Source organism: Bombus flavifrons, chromosome 12 (assembly GCF_040668555.2).
Source record: "Bombus flavifrons isolate JBK064 chromosome 12, iyBomFlav1_principal, whole genome shotgun sequence".
In the NCBI taxonomy this organism is placed as follows: domain Eukaryota; kingdom Metazoa; phylum Arthropoda; class Insecta; order Hymenoptera; family Apidae; genus Bombus; species Bombus flavifrons.
The window spans coordinates 10,707,133-10,729,851 of record NC_138453.1 but is presented as its reverse complement, the minus strand read 5'-3'; the positions used below and the strand labels follow the sequence as shown (position 1 = coordinate 10,729,851).

The 22,719-nt window shown below is 31.7% G+C and overlaps 1 protein-coding gene across 7 annotated transcripts; it reads right to left on the bottom strand.

The window, feature by feature from the left end:
• Positions 1-17: 17 nt before the first annotated feature.
• Positions 18-20,819, bottom strand: LOC138185768 (sphingomyelin phosphodiesterase). Of its 7 annotated transcripts, none has more exons than XM_069124945.1 (12): positions 20,672-20,819; positions 10,329-10,433; positions 9,444-9,649; positions 8,068-8,364; positions 7,321-7,713; positions 6,869-7,041; positions 6,308-6,670; positions 5,776-5,968; positions 5,523-5,707; positions 5,195-5,380; positions 3,074-3,231; positions 18-2,217 (listed from the first exon to the last, which is right to left on the bottom strand). In XM_069124945.1, exons 1-11 carry the CDS (start codon positions 20,778-20,780, stop codon positions 3,150-3,152), a joined length of 2,292 nt encoding a protein of 763 aa, XP_068981046.1. In that variant the 5' UTR covers positions 20,781-20,819; the 3' UTR covers positions 18-2,217; positions 3,074-3,149. The 7 variants fall into 7 exon arrangements, with proteins under 7 accessions (XP_068981046.1, XP_068981052.1, XP_068981050.1 ...); XM_069124951.1 differs by having other exon boundaries at positions 20,445-20,798; XM_069124949.1 differs by lacking the exon at positions 20,672-20,819 and adding an exon at positions 10,569-10,725.
• Between the last annotated feature and the right edge of the window lie 1,900 nt (positions 20,820-22,719).

Here is a 22,719-nt window from a genome sequence, read left to right as displayed (position 1 = left end):
AATAATAATATATATATACCCATACTTTAAGACTTAATTCGTTAACAATGTTGTAAAATTATTTTAGTTATTAGATACAATGGTTTCAAAATATCAAAAGTAAATCGGTATTTGCTTTTAATCTTAATCGAATTCTTAAGGTATCAAAATAAAGTTACTTTATTTCAAAGAAAATGCACAATTATGTATCTATCTATATCTACATCTTGTTCACATAATGTAGAAGTTGTATGCTAAATTACAGATAAAATTTTATTGCAAATGTAAATATATCTCTTAGCAGTTTCATATTTAATGCCTTTCTGGCTTAAAATGAATAATTAAATGAAATATCATATTGATTTACTTTCAATTAACAAATGTTGTATTTCTCTTATCGGACATAATCGACATAAAAATGTGCAAGATATCTATTTAAACGAAATTTTATTCTATTTAATCGTTATCGAAGAGTTGTTATTCTCCCTGGCGTCTTTCAGTGGTGATATTTGGATCTGTCCAATCAACAATCGTCTATATTGGTGTCATTTTTCGATAATTGTCTAATTAATATATTGATCGAGAATGAAGCTGCAGATGACTGCATTGTTTTCGTGTAGTTTTGCTGCAACCTTATTACTAATATCGCTCGCGGTGTTCCACGCGAAATGTTCCTAAAAATTTGTAACATATCACACGAATATACGAACACATTTGCACTTGCATACATACAGAAAGAAACACAACATATATGTGTGTCTATTACGACGACGCATGCACGAGAGCACACATTCACACACACTAACAAGTATGTCAAAGAGAAAAGATTAAAAGTGGAAATGCATACCGGGCGAGCGTAATATAGTTTTAAGCAAGGGTCACGTATTGTACGTATGTGTTGTACATAGCCTAAATAAAAATTACATTTAAAACTAAACGCGCTGTTCTCAAATATTCCACTTAAAATAACCAAATTGAGAAACGTAAAGGAAATATGAGATAAAGAAAGCACAAACAAACTTTAACGAATAGACCGCGGATTTTTATGCATTTATGTTACTTTTGTTGCTTTTTGATCACTGTAGTGTATTTTTTTCAGATGATAATCCCTTATTCCAAATTAAATTCGCTAATCCACAACCAGCTTTCTTCACCTAGATTCCAAAAGCTTCCTCAATTTGTTTGGAGCTCTCTCGTTGACACTAAAACTTATATCGTTCATTGTTGAATATCCATATCTTACAAAAGTATGTAAATTGTAAAAAAATTTTTATTCAATTTTACAATTAAATCCTATATGTCAAACATCAATTATGCTAATGAAGTTAAGTGTAATTCTAAGTACAATTTTTGTATTTCTATTCATAAAAATGTTAATAGATTTATAATAATTATGTTTGTGACAACGAATTCAAGAGTAACTATACAATACAAATACGATTATGTACAAAATATTTCTAAAACTAATCAACAGTGTTTGTCGATTTTACCTAGATTTGATTTTATATCTGATTGATTGTATATCTTATTATTCAAACTAGTTGCATTTGCCTGATCTTTTCATTGTATTGCATGTAACAAACTTATAAATGCAATTACTTTTATGTAAATTCACTCTATATGTTTTTTTTTTTTCAAAAATGTATTCTCTATGTTGAGATCACAGAGTAGTTACGATTTCAACTTGTATAGAATTGATATAAACTAAACATGGAATTTAATATGATAATATGCTTCTCTGTTTAGTACATTTTAGTACATTCTATATAGTATTTTTATAAATAGAACATCATTTCTGAAAAGAAAAAATAAAGTAATTCCTTTTTAGAAACAGTTTATCAAATATTTTTGATACGACAGCAACACACATTCGATGTGTATGTTTATCACATTCAAAGGAAAAATAATTCATGTTTGAAAGTGAAACTTTACGCTATATAATCTCTCTATTGCTAGTTAAATAAATTCTTTTAACTATAACATAACACGGATCTCACGAATATATGTATCTGCATCTGACAATTCCATCATACTTTTGCGTGTAATAGTGCACATTCTTATGCATGTAAATGCATATTACAGCTTTCAAAATAACAATGTCACCATTGTAAATATTTAATAATTTAACAACAGAATCACATCAGTTTTCCATTTAATGTTATCTTCATTTATCCCAGGCCTAATACATATTTAGGTAAATTATATGCAAATCGAGGAATTGCCATGAAAACAGACAATCTGCAAAGAAAATATAATGTACAATTATTTTTTAGGTAGGAAATTTCATAACAGCTTAAGAACTGAATATATATATATATCATTTCAGCAGTTTCAATCTCTTAAAAAAAAAATTTTAATCTATTAATTGTAGTATCTAGTAATTGTAGTAATTGTAGGAGTGGTAATTTAACCTAAAACAATCTATTTGTAACTTTCAATCAGTAGAAAAATATTAAAACTTTGGAATGCTATCTAATGATATCGAAATAACTAGAATTATATATACGTAAATGCGAAAATGCAATGGATACATTAAATATTTTAATGAATTGACTTTGATAAGTTCGCTCGTTAAGAGGTTAAATCTTTTGATCTTTTTCCCCTATCATTTTTTCTTGTTATAACCAAAACAGAGATACGACTTATCCAGAGTTATATCTATAAATTGTTTTGCAGAATTACGTTAAAAATATACAGTGGTTTTGTATAACTTTAAAAGAAATGAATAACATCTTGTTTGTAACATTATCTTGCATGTTCCCCATGCAAAATACATACAGCAATTTCAAAATTATTTCAACTATAAATACATTGGTGTACAAATATTTTTGCGAATCTGTATACGTTAATGAGTCATACTAGTGATACTCGTATAGATATCTATTGGTTTTAGTTTGAAAACTAATACCTCTCTTTTATGATGAAATAAACATTAATTATTTGTGCAAGTAATATTAAAAGAGAAGTTATATATAGTTTCAAAGTTATTAGCAATTTATATTATATAGTGGAGGCTTTCATAACTACTAAATACTAATTTATGCAGCATTGAGCATAATTTAAGCGTATAGGTAAAATCTATGTACATACTTACACTATAAGCAATGTAGATTAGTGTTGGAAATTTCAACCACCATTATATGTGTTCCATCACCAGAAGGTACTGTCTGTTATTTAATTACTAGGTGCCATTTGCTAATAAATGTGTATATCACATGAAATAGCTTTTTGACCTTAATAATGGCCAATAAACTGTAAATTTGAGTACTTATTATACAACATTAATATATAATAGAAAATAAAAAATATTAATTTCTTTTATGTAATGTAAAAACAATAACAGATCACCCGATTTTTGTTTCTATATCATTTCAGTAGAAAAGTTTTGCAAAATAGTAAAAAGAATAGTTAGAATATATTACAAACTCCAAAACACCATCTTTTATAGTAATTGTTTGCTGAAACCACAAAAGCATTAATATATATACAAGCATTACAGATTTACTAAATATTCCGAAACTGATACTTTATTTAATAACATATATACAGTATTTATATATTGTAGCAGAGTTTTTTAATAATATTGTTTGCCTCTATAATATTTGATATAACAATTATGTCACTTCTTTAGTAATTCATATCGCTTTAAAGAATATGTAATAACTGTAAAATGTACTAATGCTGTGCGCTGTTTATTCTGAAAAATTATGTTGCTACGTTTCTTGCAAGGAAAATGCTGAAACATACGAACAATGTATGCAACTTATACAGTGATTTAATTCTTTATGCAGCATATACATGCACTAAATATGACTTGTAGAAACCTATATTGAATATTAAAATGAAAATTAATTTAATCCTTTGAGTGTTTAGTCCATAAATTAAATAGACAATTTAAAATGATTAGAATAAAAAATTTATTTTGTGATAAATTGAGAGAATAATACACTGTAACAAATAAGTAATTAAATGCCAAAAAAAATTAATATATTAATTTAGTACATACTGTGTTTAACAAAAAAAAACGCAGGGAAGGAACGCATTATTTCTTATTGCTTTTTTTCATTGCATGTGTATTAAAAATTAGATACAAAAGAATTAAAATGTATCTTTCCGTATTATTTACAACAGATACAAGTAGTTTAAGTTATAAAAATGTGAACACTCTTTTAACACATTTATGTTATGTTAACAAGCACTCAAAGAGCTAAATGAAAGAAAATCAGGAACAGAAGACAGTTAAGTTGAAAATAATTAAAATGCATTAATATTTCGAAAATAGCAGCATTTAAATATTAGTATATGTTCACTACTTCTTGCAAAAATGTTTTATGGTTAGTAGATTACGAATGTTTATGCATTTATGAAAAATTTAAAGATAAGAAAAAAATATACAGAATGTAAATATGTAATATGTAAAAATATACAAAATGTTAAAAAAATAGTCATCAATAATTAATAATATTTAGTAGATGGAACAATTCTCTGTTTTAATTTTATATCTTCAGTTGCATCCACAAAAATATGAACTTGTATAAACATTCGCTAATAATCTTTCATAAAATCAGTATTATTTTGCTTAATATAAACAAAAAGTGGTAATACAGGCAATTGCAGCGTGCAGATTAGTAAAATATATTGTACGTATCAGATCTTTATATAACTATATACATTTGTAGTACTTATTACTTAGAGCTAATTGTTAACATTTGTTACAAAATTTCTTAATAATATTATTAATATGATTAATATAATATCATTAATGTTATTAATCACAATTCACAGTTATTTATAGTATTACTTTCATTGCTTTCGCTAAATTCTTTAAATTCTTAATTTTATTGCCTATGAGAATATTTTCCAAATTTTTTTTAAAAAAATGATTCTTTAAAAGCCGAATTCTTTAAAATTTGAAATCTGAAATGAATATTGAAAGAAATGAAATCTTACAAACAAAAAGTTTGAATATTTTATACATTAGAAATCTGTAAATATTAGCAATTACCTTTCACAAAGGAAGAACACATTATTATAATTAGAAATTAGACTAATGAAATAGGGAAAAATTATCTAAAGAATACAAGAAATATCAGCGACAGTCATATACGAATAATAATTAAATGACAAAAATATCTAATATCTGCAGAATTATACGTCAACTCGGTTGGTATTAACATCACCAGAATAAGATTGGAACCACCAATTAGGTACGTACGAGAAAGCGAGTCCGTTGTAAATCCAAGCTCGCCAACCTGTCCTTGTTTCGTTATCTATTCTAGATTCGAGACTTTGACATAGAGCTTTGCGATCGTGACTTCTTCCACTTCGCAAATCACAAAGTAATCTTTTTCGACATTCATCATTACATTGCGGTCTTACGGGAGAATTCTTATAATAATGTCTGAAAAGTAACAATATGTACGGGTATTTTAACTAAATTGTATCAAAAACTGATGTCACAGATATTAAGAGATGTTAAGAGATATCACATCTCAACTTCAATGCCTGGCCAATTTTATGATCTCACTATATCTCCTACTTACTTATAATACAGATCGAAAAGCGAAGGTTCATTGCTCATCTTATCTATCAGGGTATCCCAGTCTCGTGGTAAAAGCGATGGCATTTGATACGCTTGTCGGGCACTATACATTTTGTGCCAAATAGGATAATCGTAAAGATTCGCTTCTTTTAGATTCATTACCCAGCTTTCGTGATCTACGACCATCTGTAACAAAATTACGATACATTTTAATCACGTAATCATATAATAAAATGGACTTTAGGATAACTTACCCTCGTGGTTTTTGGATGATCACCATCGACGTAGTATATTCTGTATCCTGGATTGAGTTCATAATAAGGTGTAACCGATGGCCCGACGTAAGCTATGCTAACAGCTCTTCCAAGATCAGCAATATCGTAAAATAATTGGAATTCATCGTAGTGGGTATGTCCAAAAAATTGTGCCGTGATTGTAGATTCGTATCTGTAAACATTGAATCTACAGATAAAACTTTAAATTCGAGTCTACTTGAAAGTATGTACTCCTTCTTTTTTTTAAATACTTATAGAGGATTCGAATCTAGTCGGTCAATATTCGAATCGATTTGCGATATGCTTGACTCCATTGCTATTGAATATCGATATATTTTTCATCTTTTAGTATCTTATTACTTTTTTGTTACACGGTGTATTATCGTAACATAAGACTGACAGCATGAAAACCGATAAAACTCTTCGATAAACCTATTGCACATGCATCTGGACATAAATGTTACAGCAGATGAATCATAGTCATTTTGAAACTCGTTACTACTATACTAGCCTGTTAATGATTTGATAATAGTTCCTAGACCACACTTTCAAACAGTCCGAATGACCAGGTGGAATATGCCCAATGATGTGAACTTTCTCGCCATTCATTTCAGCTCCTTGCAACTCATAAACTAGCCATTGCAGTTCGCTCACTGGATCCGTACTATTTATTAGCAGCCACCAGTTTTTGTTATTGCAATAATTCATATTGACAGAAAGGATTCTGAATCCTGGACGCACTAAAACCGAATAAAAGGCGCCACGGCGAACAGTGTGTGAAACACCTGCTGGTAACCAATGTCTCCAGTGTTTATCGAGCGAGTCGTACAACCACGATATGTCGTTTTCTTTTGGCACAAATGGTGGTGGAAAACTGAAACATTTTTTTACATTAATCTCTTTCTTTTTACTATTTTTATATACTTTACTATTAAGCCAAATGAGTACAAAATCAAGGATTACACGTTATTAATAGAAAGATAGCATTAATAACAAGGTTTGTCAATGAAACAATCGAAATTTTGTCTACAAAGAAGAAAGTTGAGGAAGTAAATAAAAGAATTTTAGTTACCTATTAACAGGAGCACTTTCATGATTTCCAAGAGCAGGAAAGATCGGTATTCCGGGAAACATCTCAATGAGCTGTGTCACCGTTTCATGCAAAACTTTCAGATTTTCCTCTCGCGTTTGATTCCACACGTCATGAGGTGGTAAATCTCCTGTCCACAAAATGTAGTCGATATCCTGGATTAACATGAGAAACTGTATGAGTATGAGTATACTGTACGAATTTTTGTAAAATTCATCTTTTCTCATAAACATTTCTGATTAAAGTAAATCAACTACTTTTCCACATTCCTCGTTTACTTAAATGTCACGGACAATCATCGTTCGTTGTTTTAAATATAATTACAAATTTTATACAATTTAGTAGCAAAAGTTGTTAACATTCGTTGTATCAAGTTGTCATTTTTTATCTTTATTTCAAATAAAATTTGTCTGAATGTAAATCTAGTTACTTACAGAATGTGTATCCGCGATGTGCTTAAGCATATGTTCGACCGTTCTTTTTGGCGTGTCACATTTTCGGTAGTCACCCCATCGTCCAGCACGTGCGGCTGGTGTCTGGGGTGCCCCATTGGTTAATCTGCAGCACAAGGGTTCATTACAATCTGCGTTCGCACCCTCTTGGTAGTAAGGATCGTAGTGCGTATCAGAGATATGAAGAACCTTGAAGGTAGGCGCACCTTCTTGAGGCGGCACGGGTGGTTTCACAGGTGGTTTATTCACTGGCGGGAATGCAACTTCCCACTCGTGCAGAGGATTATACGCGTCGTCGCATGCGTCGCCGATAACAAAGCTGCAGATTTGCGATGGTCCCATATCTACTTGTTTCAACACGTAAATAACTTCGCCCTGAAGAAAACCATCGTTCAACATGCAATTAATTCCATAGAAAACAGTCTATAACGATATTTAATATTTCAAGTAAACTGAACATTTTTATGCAAAGCTTATTCATCTATGCATCTATAAAACGTTTGAAGATTTTGCTGACAAAGTAACGCTAAAATCAGAAGATCGATAAGAATGTACTTATCACGGTTTTCTCCTGTGGTTTTCATACACGAATAATTAAAAATAATAAGAAATAATTTTAAATAGATAGAGTTTCATTTCAAAGGAGCTGTTTTTCAAAAGCAATGAGTTGAAATGATAGGAAATCGTAGAATGGTTTGATAGAAGGTAAATCAATATCGTAAAACTTACCCCAAAGAGCAATGTAACTCCGTGACAAACTCGAGGGCTTTGAATATTAAGGGATGTACAAAATTGGTAAATGCTGTTCATAATTTCTTCATCGTTTTTGCCAACCTTTATGTAATGTAGAAGAAGACCTGCCCCAACTTTGCACGCTGAACAAGACACTTTCGACATCACCGATGTCTCCACCTCCATCATCACTTGCTTTAGATCCAGTAATTTTAAAGCTTTATCCACAAATCCTGACAAGTGTCCATTTGATTGCGCGTTCTCCATCTCCCACAACATTCTAGAATAATTATGCTGAAAAGAAACACGCGAATTTTTACCACGATCAATGATAGAATATTAAAACGATAAATAGATAAAAATTAAATAGATAAAGATTGCAAAGTTTCTATTTAAGTTCGTCGTAATTTTTTTAATAGAATAATAGTATCGATAACGCAAGACTAGTTCTCTTTTACACAAATCTAGAAATATTTCTTAGGAAGTTGCGAGAGGCAAGTAGATCCCTCAACGCAGGAAACGCATCTTTTTTTTTTCTTTCTTCATTCGGAGAATAATGAATTTTCTATCGAAACGAAGAATCGTATCATCGCAAAAACTTTCGCGGGGAAAGTCACTGACATTGGATTAGAGTCTACGTATAAACCTAAGTAGGAAGGATACAGTACAGGTATATATATACTTATCCTTGTTGATCAAGTTGGTGAAAGTATTTTGGCACTGAAAGTGAGAGTTGGCGACATCGTGGAACGTGAAAAAAGGCGGGGAAATACGGAAGAACCAAAAGACAAGGTAACACCTTGTGAAAATAAATCGATATACACAGTGTTTCCGAAATCATAGCACGATCGGAAAGAAAATGATTCCTCGTGTGAAAATATAGATTAACATTTTTTTCACATACACTCGTATTTACCTATTAAATTAATATTAAATACCTCGTATTTAATATGCATAATTCAACATTCCAACATTTAAAGTCCAGTATTTCTTAATCAATACCGTTACTCTATTCCTTACATAGACCACGTGTTATCCCGTGTCCCACATCCCGTGAACTTGACTTCGGATGCACAGATATAGGATATTGGCACGTTGGATATAGAGTATGTGAATGGTATGGAAAGTGGGATAGAGATCGCGGGGTCTAATATGCACCTTTTCACTCAGAAACGCACTTTCGCAGCACATATGTAACTTTTTTGTATTAGTAATGGAATATTGGCTGTGCGATATGTGCACGACACAGAGATACGAGATATTCCGAGTGGATCGCGTAAAGTTAACGTTTTCGAAAATGAGTCTCGGTCTATAAAAGTTTGGAAAGCCCTGAACTTCGAGACGTAGCATACAGACGTTACCAATTTTCTTACCCGTGAAAGTTGATCGAGGTTAGTACCATTAACGCGGATAGTTTCCGCGGTCGGTGGTAAATCTCTGAGCGTCTCAGTAAATGGTAAAACGGTAACGTCCAACCCTCTTGCGGCACTTGCTTTGGCGAGCCATTCGTCTGCAAGTTGTGTCCAGTTGCTCATAGGCATTTCCTCTTCCTCCTTTGACCTGTCCCTGACGGGATTTCCTGCAAGAACAAAATAATAAACATTTTTCTTTCCTATTTTTTTTTTTAAGGAAATGTGGTATTTAACTGTTTCAATGATACGACCGTAGATGAAACCTGTATGAAACTGTATAGCAGGACGAAACTATGTACCATACTTATCTCTATTGACGAAACCAAAGTCAATATGTACTTATGAATCTGAAAAAGATCCAACATCCAAAGGTTCTTTCTATTTCGTAAAGTTCGAAGTTTATTTTCAGGATTCTATTCTTTGGTATTTTGATGTTCGTTTAAGGAAATTCGCAAAGTATGCCAATGTCAGAAATGTATAGCTATCTAAAAGTACGTGTTCGTGCAGAGTATGAGCTTAAATTATATAATTTCTCCGATACGCTAGAAACATTCTATAATAAGCGTGTCTCAGGAAATCCCATAATTCGTAATCAAATCGATATCATCAGACAGCATATAAATTTCAAGTACTTTCTCTATAAAACGAGGTTATGGTATTGCAAACGTTTCGCTCCATTTTCGACGTGAATAATAAACTATCATATAGTTTATATAAAAATAGTAATGTGCTTTAAACCTCTCCCTCCCTCGCCCTATGTTTTTCTCTTTTTTTTTTCTTATAGATATACAGTACTGTATACTATTTGTTCAATTAATCGAACGATCTAAAATGCAATTTACATACCACCAGCGCTTTTCAACATTCCAACGAGGAAAAAGCAAATAAGAATACTCGTGATGATCCATCTTTGATTTGGCATGCTACGATTTGGCTCTTTGGTATCGTCAACTGAAACGAAAAAATAGCTATTTTACATCAGATATTCATAACAAGCAGAAAATTATAAATAAATAGAATATAAATAAAAATCTCTTTACGCAATCTTTAATGGCGTATAACAGAGTTTGCCGATGTGGAACGTACGCATTACTTGGAGGAAATCTCGAATACATATTTTGGAGGCAATTAAAAAATTATGTTGTATTCGTCATCTTCATCGCCGGTATAGCCAACAAATCACTATTACTTTTTATACTAGCAGGCGTTCCTTCTTACGTAACATTCATACGTGTTGCCGGTCTCCTGATTGCCCATTTTCCCATAATTAACTAAATCAAGCAGTCTAATTAAAAACACCTCCACTATTCCTTTTTGTCTTAATCGAATTACCTATTTATATTATATATATATATTTTTTTTTTTCAAAACTTGATTTATTATGCCAGACAGTGCATCAAAATCTTTTTCGGACGTTGAGGTGAGACACGATCGAAAAAACGTTGGAATGACAAAGATGAGATTTGGGATACGCTAATGTGTAAGGAATATTAATAACGATAAATTTAAGTCGACGATCGACCAACCTATTAATTGAGGATCCTGTGTCGTAGTCTGTGAAATTGCACGCGCAGTGGATGTTCTTTCGATCGTAACGTGACTACCGGTTGCAGTGGGTCAGTGAGATCTGTTTTGGCGAAAGTTCGATGTGCGATCGTATCTAACTGATGCGCTATTTCCGTATATCTCTTTCCTTTCCTTTCACGAGATTCTCACAACGTTTACAATTAGTCGCAGCAAACTATGACCGATCGAAACCTCCGATACACTCGATCGCCACAAATCGCTATGGAAAGCTCGGTGATCGATCGCTATTCACGATTATTTCAAGCAATATCAATGACTCGTACTGTTCTTAAATTAACAACTTCTTCGCTGAATTTGTTTAACGTGGAGAAGAAGAGAAAAGAGGAGAGAGTGGCATGAATACTCTACTTGTGATTTCTGCGATTAATACTATATCCTACCTGTACCGATAACGTGGAATCAGGGTTCCATATTATTCGCAGGCAAATTATTCGAAAAGCTGATTGCTCAATTTAATAATCGTTTTTCGAATATTTTATTGACGCGTGTGCTGAAAACCTGGACTCTCTCTTGCGTAATTAGACTAATATTATTAGTGAAAGTTTGCAATTGGCACGTTACAACTTACCAGAGTTAATACATTCTTTCTTGCCAGAATAAAAATTAAGTTTTACAAATGAACTTTAGAAATCGTCAGTCACTCCATTATTATGCGTTCTTGCATAAAATTGAAAAATTGTAAAAAAATAGTCCGTTTAACTCGCAATTTGTAACTTGTCGATTTATCAATATCATTGATTAGTTTGCTAGAAAATTACTGTGCGTCTCGTTGTGTGTTTATTATTAGCAAATTACCGTGCAACAGAGCTCCGGTATATACACAACATAAAATAAACCTACTCTGTTGTGAAACTCTTGCACTTTCGATAACAATGAGCGGAAAGAGGTTAAGCGAACTCAAACACAAAAGAAAAAAGGAATAAACGCATTCCATTCGATTTTCAAGCGAACCTACCCATTCGCCACGGAGTTGATCGATAATTTTATGTTCCATTTATTTGTCTGAGAAACGAGCGCTATTCGATCGCGTCCCGCCAATAAAAATAACGGTGCACCGAAACTACTTCGAATTTCTTAGCACGGAGGAATTCCAAAGGTTCGGCTGATGAATCAAACGGCGAGAGAACGAGTAAAACAGCCAAGTGGAATAAGCGGTTAACCGTTATTCGACCCACCAAGGGACCTTGCTTGCTGAAACAAGCCACACTTCGGCTATGCTCCGTATTTCACTCATTCAAAACGAAATCGTCGCAGAGCGATCTTTCAGACTCTCAGCTTCCGCGCTCGCTTCCCACTCTCCGGCTACGTGACTAGTGTTTCACCGCGAGAACCAATTTTAGGCTGAACCAAACGAGTCGAGCTTCGAAAATTCTATGCAACGAATCGTAACGATTATAACTAAGATATTTATGGATATAATTGAAAAAATGTAGTTTCTCGTTACCATCGGGGCAAATCACGATATGAAATTATAAAAATTATAAATAGGATATTACAGACTATTTCTGCTTATAGTTGTGCTTCGGTGGCAGCGTGTGCAGACGCATAGCTATAGCCAAAATTCATCGTAGAGGTAGCAGTATTTTTTTAAGAATATCTTGGAAATTAAGGCCGACCAAGGTTATACGTAGAGGAGAAAGTTGTTCAAAGTTGTTGAACTTTACAACATATTCAACAAATATTATCGAAATCGAAGAGTTCTATGGAACGGTTCTACAATATCATCTCTTTAGAAGATACGATAAATGAGAAATAAGATAAAAGTAACAAATAAGATAAAAAGCAGCAAGGGCAAGATTTTAAACAATCACGATAAACGATATAGCTTACGAGCAATTAAGATAAATTCCAGAAAAAGTAAACTCGAGAAGTGCAAGGGTTGTTGAAAAATATTTCAATGATAAGATGTGCGCAGGAAATATGCGCAGGTCATTGAGCGAAATTGATTATCGCTGTCGAGGGGCACAAAAAATATATGCGATAATAATTACAACAAAAACGAGAATTGTTCGATTTCAGGAACAATAAGAGTATTATCGTACATCAGTGAAGTATATGCATTAGTATTGACCTCGGCAATAAAATTTACCATTTCCTGTTTAAATGTCATTGAGTTGTATTACCGAATGATTCGTTGGTCAGCTTGAAAAGAGAATCTCTCATTGTCCAGCATCAAACAGTCCTTCATCATGCTCAATAAGTTTCCACAATTACCGTGGCACTTGAAAGTCTAAATTGCTGATGTTCTTTAAGTTTCAATCATCCAATATACGTATAATATCTCTTTGAAACTTTGCCAAGTTTTCAATTCTCTCGTTTTAAAGTTCACATTTTTCATGACAATTATCAAACATAATTATTTCTTATTATTTCTAGACACCAATATTTATGCGATATTAAATTTCGTCATAATTATCGATATCTCTTCCATCTCGCCTCTTTCGATGATTTTTTAATACGTTATCGAGGTTATGATTCCCGACAACTTTTTCTTTCTACGTGTAACGACCGCTCGATTTGGTTTCCTATATATTCGCAAAAAACTGTCAGTGCCACTGCAGTGAATTCTATCCATAACTGTACGTCTGCGATAGCGTATACGTCAGTATTGCTGGCCGACGCACCGTCAGGCACGACCGCATAAAATGACACTTAAACCCAAGCCTATATGAACTATACACAGAAAACAAGAATTAAGTTTGGGTTAGGCGGCTATATTATCCGGCCGCTCCACAGTATGGCGTCCGATAAACAATAGTGACACATAACTATAGACAGAATTCACTGTGGGAATACTGGCAGTTTTTTGCGAATAATTCAAAGCTAAGGAAAAAGTTATTCAAAATATTGATTTCTACAACATATCGAAAACATGATCGAGGTCGATGACATGACTGAGGTATCTATAATTACCAATTTCATCATTACTTCTAGTTTATTATACACCATGCAAAAAGTTGTGTACATTAAATAAATGAAATTTATGTTTCTGCTAGCTGGAATAAATGGTTTTATGTTTTATGTTTAATACATAAATTACCAATCAGCTCAATAACACTATTATACAATAAACAAATGTATGAAAGAATAGTCCTCTCGAACGAATAAGAGTTACGGTATGAAAGTATTCTCAATTATCATAAGGAAACTATCACTTAACCTGTATACCTGTGGTTACCAGGGGAGACGAGTTAACCCGTAATATCTTTATTTAGCAATCTTCTATTTATTATGCGTTGACTTTTGCTGAATATAAATTATATCGTGTTTATATTTCGAAAAATGTAATATTCGGTATTTTCGGCTAAAGAACGCTTAGCAGTTAAAATTATGTTCTGCGTAATATTATTATCTAACGTCGATACTGTTACATAGAGGAAACAATAAACTGTGTGACCGATAGGAGGGAATAGTGTTTCAGTTCAACAAGAGAAGTAGATATCTTCATGGCATGATACCAGTAATTCGACTGTCAGTTTAATATAATCACAAACATATTACATGATAAGAAAGTTTTTACTACTTGTATCGTAATTCATATTGTAGAATCTAAGAGCTTTGATATCACGATTTCATTGCACAAAACCATTGGCTTTATACCATTGGTTCTCAACTAGTACTAACTGATTCACACTTGCTACTAATGATAATCTAAATTTCTATCAAGTACTTTATATATAGACAAAACTAAACTTCATCTACGCGCAACTAATTTTTGTCTAACACTAAATGTATATTCGCAGTAAATATCTACTTCTATATACATTTTCCGATTGATTTCAAATACTAGTACAATCATGACAATCGTGTCTCGTTACAGCGTTAATGGGAGCCATTCAAAATTTCAAAGTGTTTTGTATAAAGTGTTTGTATACATGGTAAACGTTCAAATACTTCCGTGAATTAGTGTACATATGTGTCTAATGTATTAGCGGAATTTTCTAAATTACACTGCAAATGATTTACGTACATTCTTATCTAACGACGTTTACATGTAAAATAGGTTTAAATTTCTGTAGATCAAAGCTAAGGTTATTCGAATTAAACCGTATGAACAGGAAGCCGTCACGAATACTACAGTTAATCGTATGCGAAGTTGAAAGTTATCAAACCAACGAGGAATACCTTGTACAGTATCTAGCAAGAAAGGGGTCATTAACTGTCATCGATTAACGAGAGTAGACATACATATTAGTTTGGCACTCTCGGCGAATGATAATATATTATTAAACATTTTGCTTTAATAGAGTTTGACAGTCTCATAGAGTCAAGAATAGAATGATGTCTGGGACAAAATAATCACTATGTGAACAGCAGTCGAATTCGATTAGCTTTTAGCTGTGATTACTTAACTCTACTTACTCGCATTAACTTAAATACTACTGTATGTACGAGTAATGATATTTAAATATGATAACATAGGAAATGACTTCGTTGTGTCTGACTACTCTATAAAAAATAATTTCAAAAATTTTAACTGAACAGTACTTCTATCAAAATCCTCAAAACGGTCAAATGTTTCTCAAGAATAATAAAATTCAACTTGTAATTAAAAGAAATGGAAAAATTTTATCTTGAATTTCAATTCTGTATCCCTTTTGGCAACATTCTTTTTCTCTAACATTTTCTTTATTATAAATGCTCACTGATCCAAGGGCAATTGCAATTGTATATGACAGTATAAGATAATATTGTATAAAATACAAAATTATACAAATGATGTTCAGTCGACTTTGGAGTGTATACTACATACATTACATAATCGTTAATAGCATAAAATAAAAATTCTCAGGAATGTAAGAACACTTAAAAAGATACGAACAAGTTACGAAATCGTAGCACAAAGCACGAAGGAAGTGTAATTGTTCTCGATAGAATCTGTTTTCATCAATTTGGGAAAATTCTCACGTAAATGAGACATTACGCAAGAAAAATACTTGAAACGATGTTACGAAATAGTAACTGTCACTAATTCTTTCCTGTTCGCTGTTCTAGTCCTCCAACAATTATAATCCAATAATTAATTGTTGCTCGAAATGTACGAACTCTTCTTTGTTTTAATAAGAAGTAATTCAACGAATGAAAATTTTCAGCCTAAAATTTTTCTGTTCGATTCAAAGCAGATTCTTAAAAAGTGATAAGTGAAAAAATAGAGTTCTATTTTATTCTATTAAAAGCAGAATATTAATTTAAATTAGGTATCTGGCACGCGTTGAGCGTAGAGTAATGCAATGCAGTAGAGTAATAAACTCAAAATAGCATATTCTCTGCATTACACTCTGTATGTGGTAGTTTTTACTAATTTTAAACTTCGAAATAATGTGTATAAAAATGATATGACTTTTTTGGCATACATAAACAGATAGATAGTATAAAACGGTACGAAAACTAGATAAAGAATTATAAATAAATTGAAACGCAGGCATTCGAACTATGAACTGAAGTAAACGTAAAAGAATCATGTCTGCCACTTATAAGTTATGTTCTATACTATTCTGAATGCTTAGCATTTATTATTTCTCGCATGCGCAGAGTATTTGCCATTAAATCCATTAAACATTTAAACATCAATTCCATTGAACATTTCATTAAATATTAGCTCGATTGAATATACGGGGCGTTTCGTTTATCTGCAAACGGTAGAATATCACGAGAGATTAAAATTATTAAAAAAATGTTTTAACAAAAGCTATTTGATTCGATATGATTTATAAAATTGATCAAATGTCATATTATCCAGATACAATCAGTTTTTGTGAAATTTTCGTACTTTCTTATATTCATAATATTTATATTACAATGTATTTTTAAATACTGTTTCACTTTTTACAATATTGTTAATATTTGCGTATTAAATCGCATTGTCAATCGTTTTAAATTGATATTCTAGTCATTTGATTATCAGAATAATGTATGTCAGGATATTAAATACATTATTAAATACAATGTTATTGAATACGTATCGCAACAAATAATATAAATACATTAAAAAATATTTTTTAGATATTTTATCATAAAATGTATCGACAAGATAATGCTAATCTCAAGTTACCACATGTAGATATGTGAAACAGGTCAATAATTAGAAAAGCATGAATATTTCACAAATGGGACAAGCTGCAAAATAATTTAGGAACATGAAGCACGTAATACGATATATGTTTATCTATTCGAATAAAATAATTAGCGAATCTCTAAATGCATAATCTAAATATGTACTCGTATTGTACAAACTTGAGCATAAATGTTCCATATAACATTTTCAAAGTCGCGGAAGGATGAAGAAAAGACTGTTGAAAGCAAAGAACAGGAAATCATTAAGATAGTTAAGAAAATAATACATACTTTCAAGGAAATGTTAGCAAGGACAAGAGAAGAAGTTATTACTTCTGTTTCACTTTTCTATTTAGAAGTTGCTCAGAGAGATACTTTTTACTTTTGCCTCAAATAAAATTTATCCAAGCCTCTAAGAAACTTGTATCTCGTGATTCGTAATAAACAGTAATAATATTAATTTAATCATGCAAGGAATCCTAGACATGAGATGAACAGTTCTGTTGTCCTAATTACCGCTAACAAAATGTGCTACATCGTAATATTTACTGGTTTCCCCCTTCGTTTGATATGAAAGATTTATGTAAAAAATAGTATTATATTTTTATCTTCAAAAGTGAAGTATAATTTTTTAAAGCAACCAGAAAAATCTACGCAAAGATTTGTTTCATCCATTAAATCTTTGGTGAGCATGAATCATTGCGCCTTAAACATCATAAATACTTCTCTGTGAAACTAATAATTTTTACCTATACTCTTTTTCCCGCCCAGCAAAGAAATGCCATAACGAGTTACTATACTTTGGGAATTTTATTTATTTTTGAGCGTGATACGCATCCTCTACATTTTTGCATCTTTCGATTCCCCATAAGTGAATAAATGTTCGTATACACGTATGGAACTATACATCAGGTACCCATTCAACGAATCGTTCATGACCAACGGCCGATCGTCCTATGTCTGAAGCATCTAACCTACTTAATCCTCGCTCTCTCTCACCGTGACGTCACTCACTACCATCGTAACTTTGTCAAGACCCCCAGATTTACTTTAGATGTGCAATCGTAACTTGTGTCAAGAACTTTTATGCAAAGAGGTCATAATCATAGTTAATTTTATGAATTAATAGCATTTCCACTCACGACTGATCTCACTTTGATTACCCTTGAATAATGTGTATATGAGCTTGTATGCACGCGAAGCACCGTGAAGATCTGACGTAGCCGACATAATAGGATTGGAAAATATTTGAGAAATTATTTCGAGAAATATTTACGTACACAAATAATTGTATTCATAAAAATACTAAATTACATAAATATTCACAGTCTAATAATAATATATAAATAATGTCCTATACTGAAAAATCAATATAAATGAAATCTTAATAATAATTGAGTTTACATATAATAATGGTATGAATCATATCGTATTATGTGGATTGATTTCCTTTTTCCATTCTAATGAATCGTTTATTTATCATCACCAAAACCCCCCGATTGATTTTCTCATAAGCTCAGATTAGCCAAGTTACTTAAATTCAAACGACTTGGTGTCAACTGATTTGACAAATAAATAGAAATTTGGAAGAATATTTCAAGTTAAATAAATAACAGATTTACAGTGAGTGAAGTAATTTCAAGCTTCTTGAATCTATATAGGTAGCTTGACTAATGTAAATGAGGCTTCATGCATTCTAATCAATACGAAGTGTCATTGAAACTATACAAGATGTATAGCGTAACTATCAAGTTCAATGCAATAAGTTCAAAGAAGAAAAAACGTCGTTATCATCCGCTGCTGTTATGAGTACGAATTGATATAGTGTCTCGATATAATATGTATGTACAGTATTATAATTAATCAATTTAATAAATTACATTGAAATCAAGGAAAACAATTTAGATAATTCATAGAAAAATATCTGGATACTTTTTATTATTTTTGACTTATGACTTTTGATTACAGTCAAATGAAACTGCAATGATTTTATTCTTCATAGTTATCGTAGCTATTCCTACAAGATATTGTAACTCGATTAAATTAATTTCTGAAAGATAATATGCAATAATAAAACTAACGCTTGAAACTACAATACTCTGTTATATCTATATGTGTGAAGTCTTAACGCAATTTAGTTATTCCATATCGTTGTTTTGTTTTCATCATAAAATCTCCTTAACTTCACCTGTAATATGAATTTAGGACAACGATGTATATCAATAAATAAATTGTTAAAATAAATAAATAAAAGGTGATCGATACATACGAAGTCGTGATGAAAGAATGCAAAGACAGAACGTATTGCTTAATCGTTTTTGATGGCGTAAGAATACATTTGATTTGTAAAAACAAAAAGGCCTTATGAAATTCCTGACCATGGGATTTTCATCACGCGTATCGAGCTCTTCGCATAGCAGCGCCGTATTTAATTGAAATGCGTGTCTTGAAAGTCATTCGTATTGTTCGAGTGAACGCACGTCAAAAAATCCTCCAACGCGAAACCTTTCGTGTAAGACGTGCGTTCCATTCCCACTAATCCTAAGGTTTCGTTGTAACTTATCTGCTTCGATATTCTCTTAACATTCGGTTTGGCTTGTGCCTAAAATTCTTATTTTTGTCTATACAAAATTTGTATTTTTCAAAAAGTATAATATGCTAATGTTGTGTAAATAAAAATAAGAACAGAACATAGGAAAGATGTTTTTGCGTTTTTAATTTGACTGTTTTCAACGAATATAGGTTTTAAAAATATGTTTCTAACCATCAAACTAATTTAATACAATTGTGGTAAAGGTTTATTTTATTTAAATTAATAATAGGGCAACTTTTGATGATGATTGATGGCTTTTCAATGAGCATTGATGACTTTTTAACTATATTGTTAATAAAGGCGACGAATGTACTATAATCTTCCAATTGCCCCAAAGATATCAAAAATTGTCATTCTCTGGGACGTACTTACATGTTACATTAGGAAACCCTCCTCTTTATGTTACCTTTATCATTATCTTTATATATGTATAATATATTTATATTTATTATACAAATAGTAGAAGACAATATAACAAAATTATTGTTTTATAGCAAAAGGAATTTAATTTCATAGAAAAATAAAGAACAGCGAGGTTATGCGTCCAACAACATTTTGGACAACTTTTAAATGAATGTATATATAACTAAACATGTACATCGTTTAACTTCCCAATACAATTAGTAATTTCAAGAGTAATGAAATACGTTAAAGCGGCGATAATAGACTGCCTACTTATCAGCTGATTACAACGATAATGATATAAACTAAAATGTAAGAAAACTCACGAATTTTGAAGTACGTAGGGTGTCACGTGGTACATAAAGAAACGTTGGGAAGTGCAAGGATTGAAGAAATGGTCGACAATTTGAAAAATGTCTAAGGAACTACGTATTCTCCGAGATAAATCAGTTTTGTAACATTTCAAGATTCAGCCGGACGTTCTGCACGTTTTCTAGATCACCAGGGACAAAACACGCACGCACACGTGTTCACTACACTCCACGATATTTACCGAAAGGATTCTTCTTCTCTTTTTCTTTCTCCCCCCCAATCGGTTGTTGGTATTCCACGCGCGTGCGTATTAACCCGCAACACAAACACGTGTGCCAACCTGGCCGCATTGACGACTCGGCGTACACTGAGCAATACTCAGCGAATGCACAGAAATATCCCACTTACTATTTCATCCCACACTCCCACTCTTGTCCCCACCATTTGCATATAGCTTTTTGTAACTTCATCTGGCTCCGTTAATTCTTCCTATAATGATTTACGAAGTTAATTATGAGTTATCTAATTAAACAATAAATATATTCGTCTTTGTTTAAAAGCAGTTAAAGCTTAAGACTGATTCTTATATTAGTATCTTACATCTACTTTACAAGAACATTAAAAAAGGGGTGGTTTTATTATTAATAATAAAAATTATAGTTCTTAACATAAGTTAACCTGTGAGAAAGCATTAGAACTTTAGCAAAAGAAAAATTAACTATTAATTATTATCTCATTTGAAACATTCTACTGTAGGTGACCTATATAGTAGAACCCCAAATTCTGTATTATACGGAACCCACAGTTATAATACTATTATTATCATTTAAGTTATCATTTAAGACCTTTTCAATTTACTTACGAATTGTTTGAATTAGATAATGAAGATCTTACTAGACATGTGGAAAGATCACGATTGATTCAAATAGCGATATTTAAAACCGATAAAACAGCAAGAGGTAAAGCAACAATAGATATAATTTCTACTAAGACAATATGCATTTATATTTTTTATGCGCGTTGTTACATTCCTGGAAATAAGCTTTTTATTCTGACATTTCTTTCTTGACTCCAATTAGAGAAGAGATACGATGTGTTCTGATTGCGTAAATTATCCTGTGTACTTGTACACATGTAAAAAAGTTATAGTATAATAAATTTTTAATCAGCCTCTTATTGTACATTGTTGTATGAGGAAATAAAAGTAACGTTATCAAAGATAAAGGTGATTATTGCACCATGATGTATATACTCACCGACAAAGGTAAAATCGTATTCTGAGAAAAGAAATTATCTAGAGAAATGGCAATTATGTGTTTGTATGATTCATCAATGCATAATATATATTACGTACAAATCGTACAATGATTTGTAATAACAAAATCTGAATTTAATAAAATTGTACAAGTTAATTATAAAATAATAATTAGAAGTAGCGCACAGCAATATACGTTATATTGCTGCATTCACGATAATTTCCTCGCGTTCCTACCTTTTCTTCAGTTTTCAAGGAAATTGATATTTTCTAGATGATATTACTTTGTTTTTTTTTCATTTTCTACAAAACGATAAAAGTATTAGGTATAAATTAATGGTGTTAAGGTTTTACTGAGATAGTCATTGAAAGTAGGCACGTGTTCGATAGTGATGGTCCAAGAGATTTTGTTAATCATTTATATTTCTGCATATTGATTTATTATACTTACAGATAAGATAACTATCGTAGAAAAAGCTGTTTGCTTCTAGGTTTATATAGGCGTTATTGCACAGCTTTATTCTCGTCAGTTTGTTTTAAGATACGTATCAATACGTTATAGTTTCTAATCCTTGTGGAATCTTATATTGACATTTACATCGATTTCAACAACTCATAAACTTTAACTTTATTCGTCATCAGCCAGTATTGTATAAAATGTTCTTACTAACATCATTACTGATACCGACGATTTTTACTAATTTAATTAATTGTAACGATGTCAATGCTGCTACTACTGCTGTATTAACAAGACCATCTAGTCGGGCTTACAATTGTTTCGTGAAAATTAATTACGGTTGCGACGTATTCAAATCTAATATCAATGTTGGCACGATTATTGGTTCGGCAGATTTCATAAAAGATGGGCCAAAGGATGGAGAACTCGCTAGTGCTGGAAACTCGTTGTATGATGTATTAAACGAACATCAATCTGGACGTTGGAGCCAGTCTTATTTAAAAATAAAGGAGCATAACGCCACTCACTTCGTCACGGACATTGCTTGGATATTTAGCAATAAAACAGTAGTAGTTGA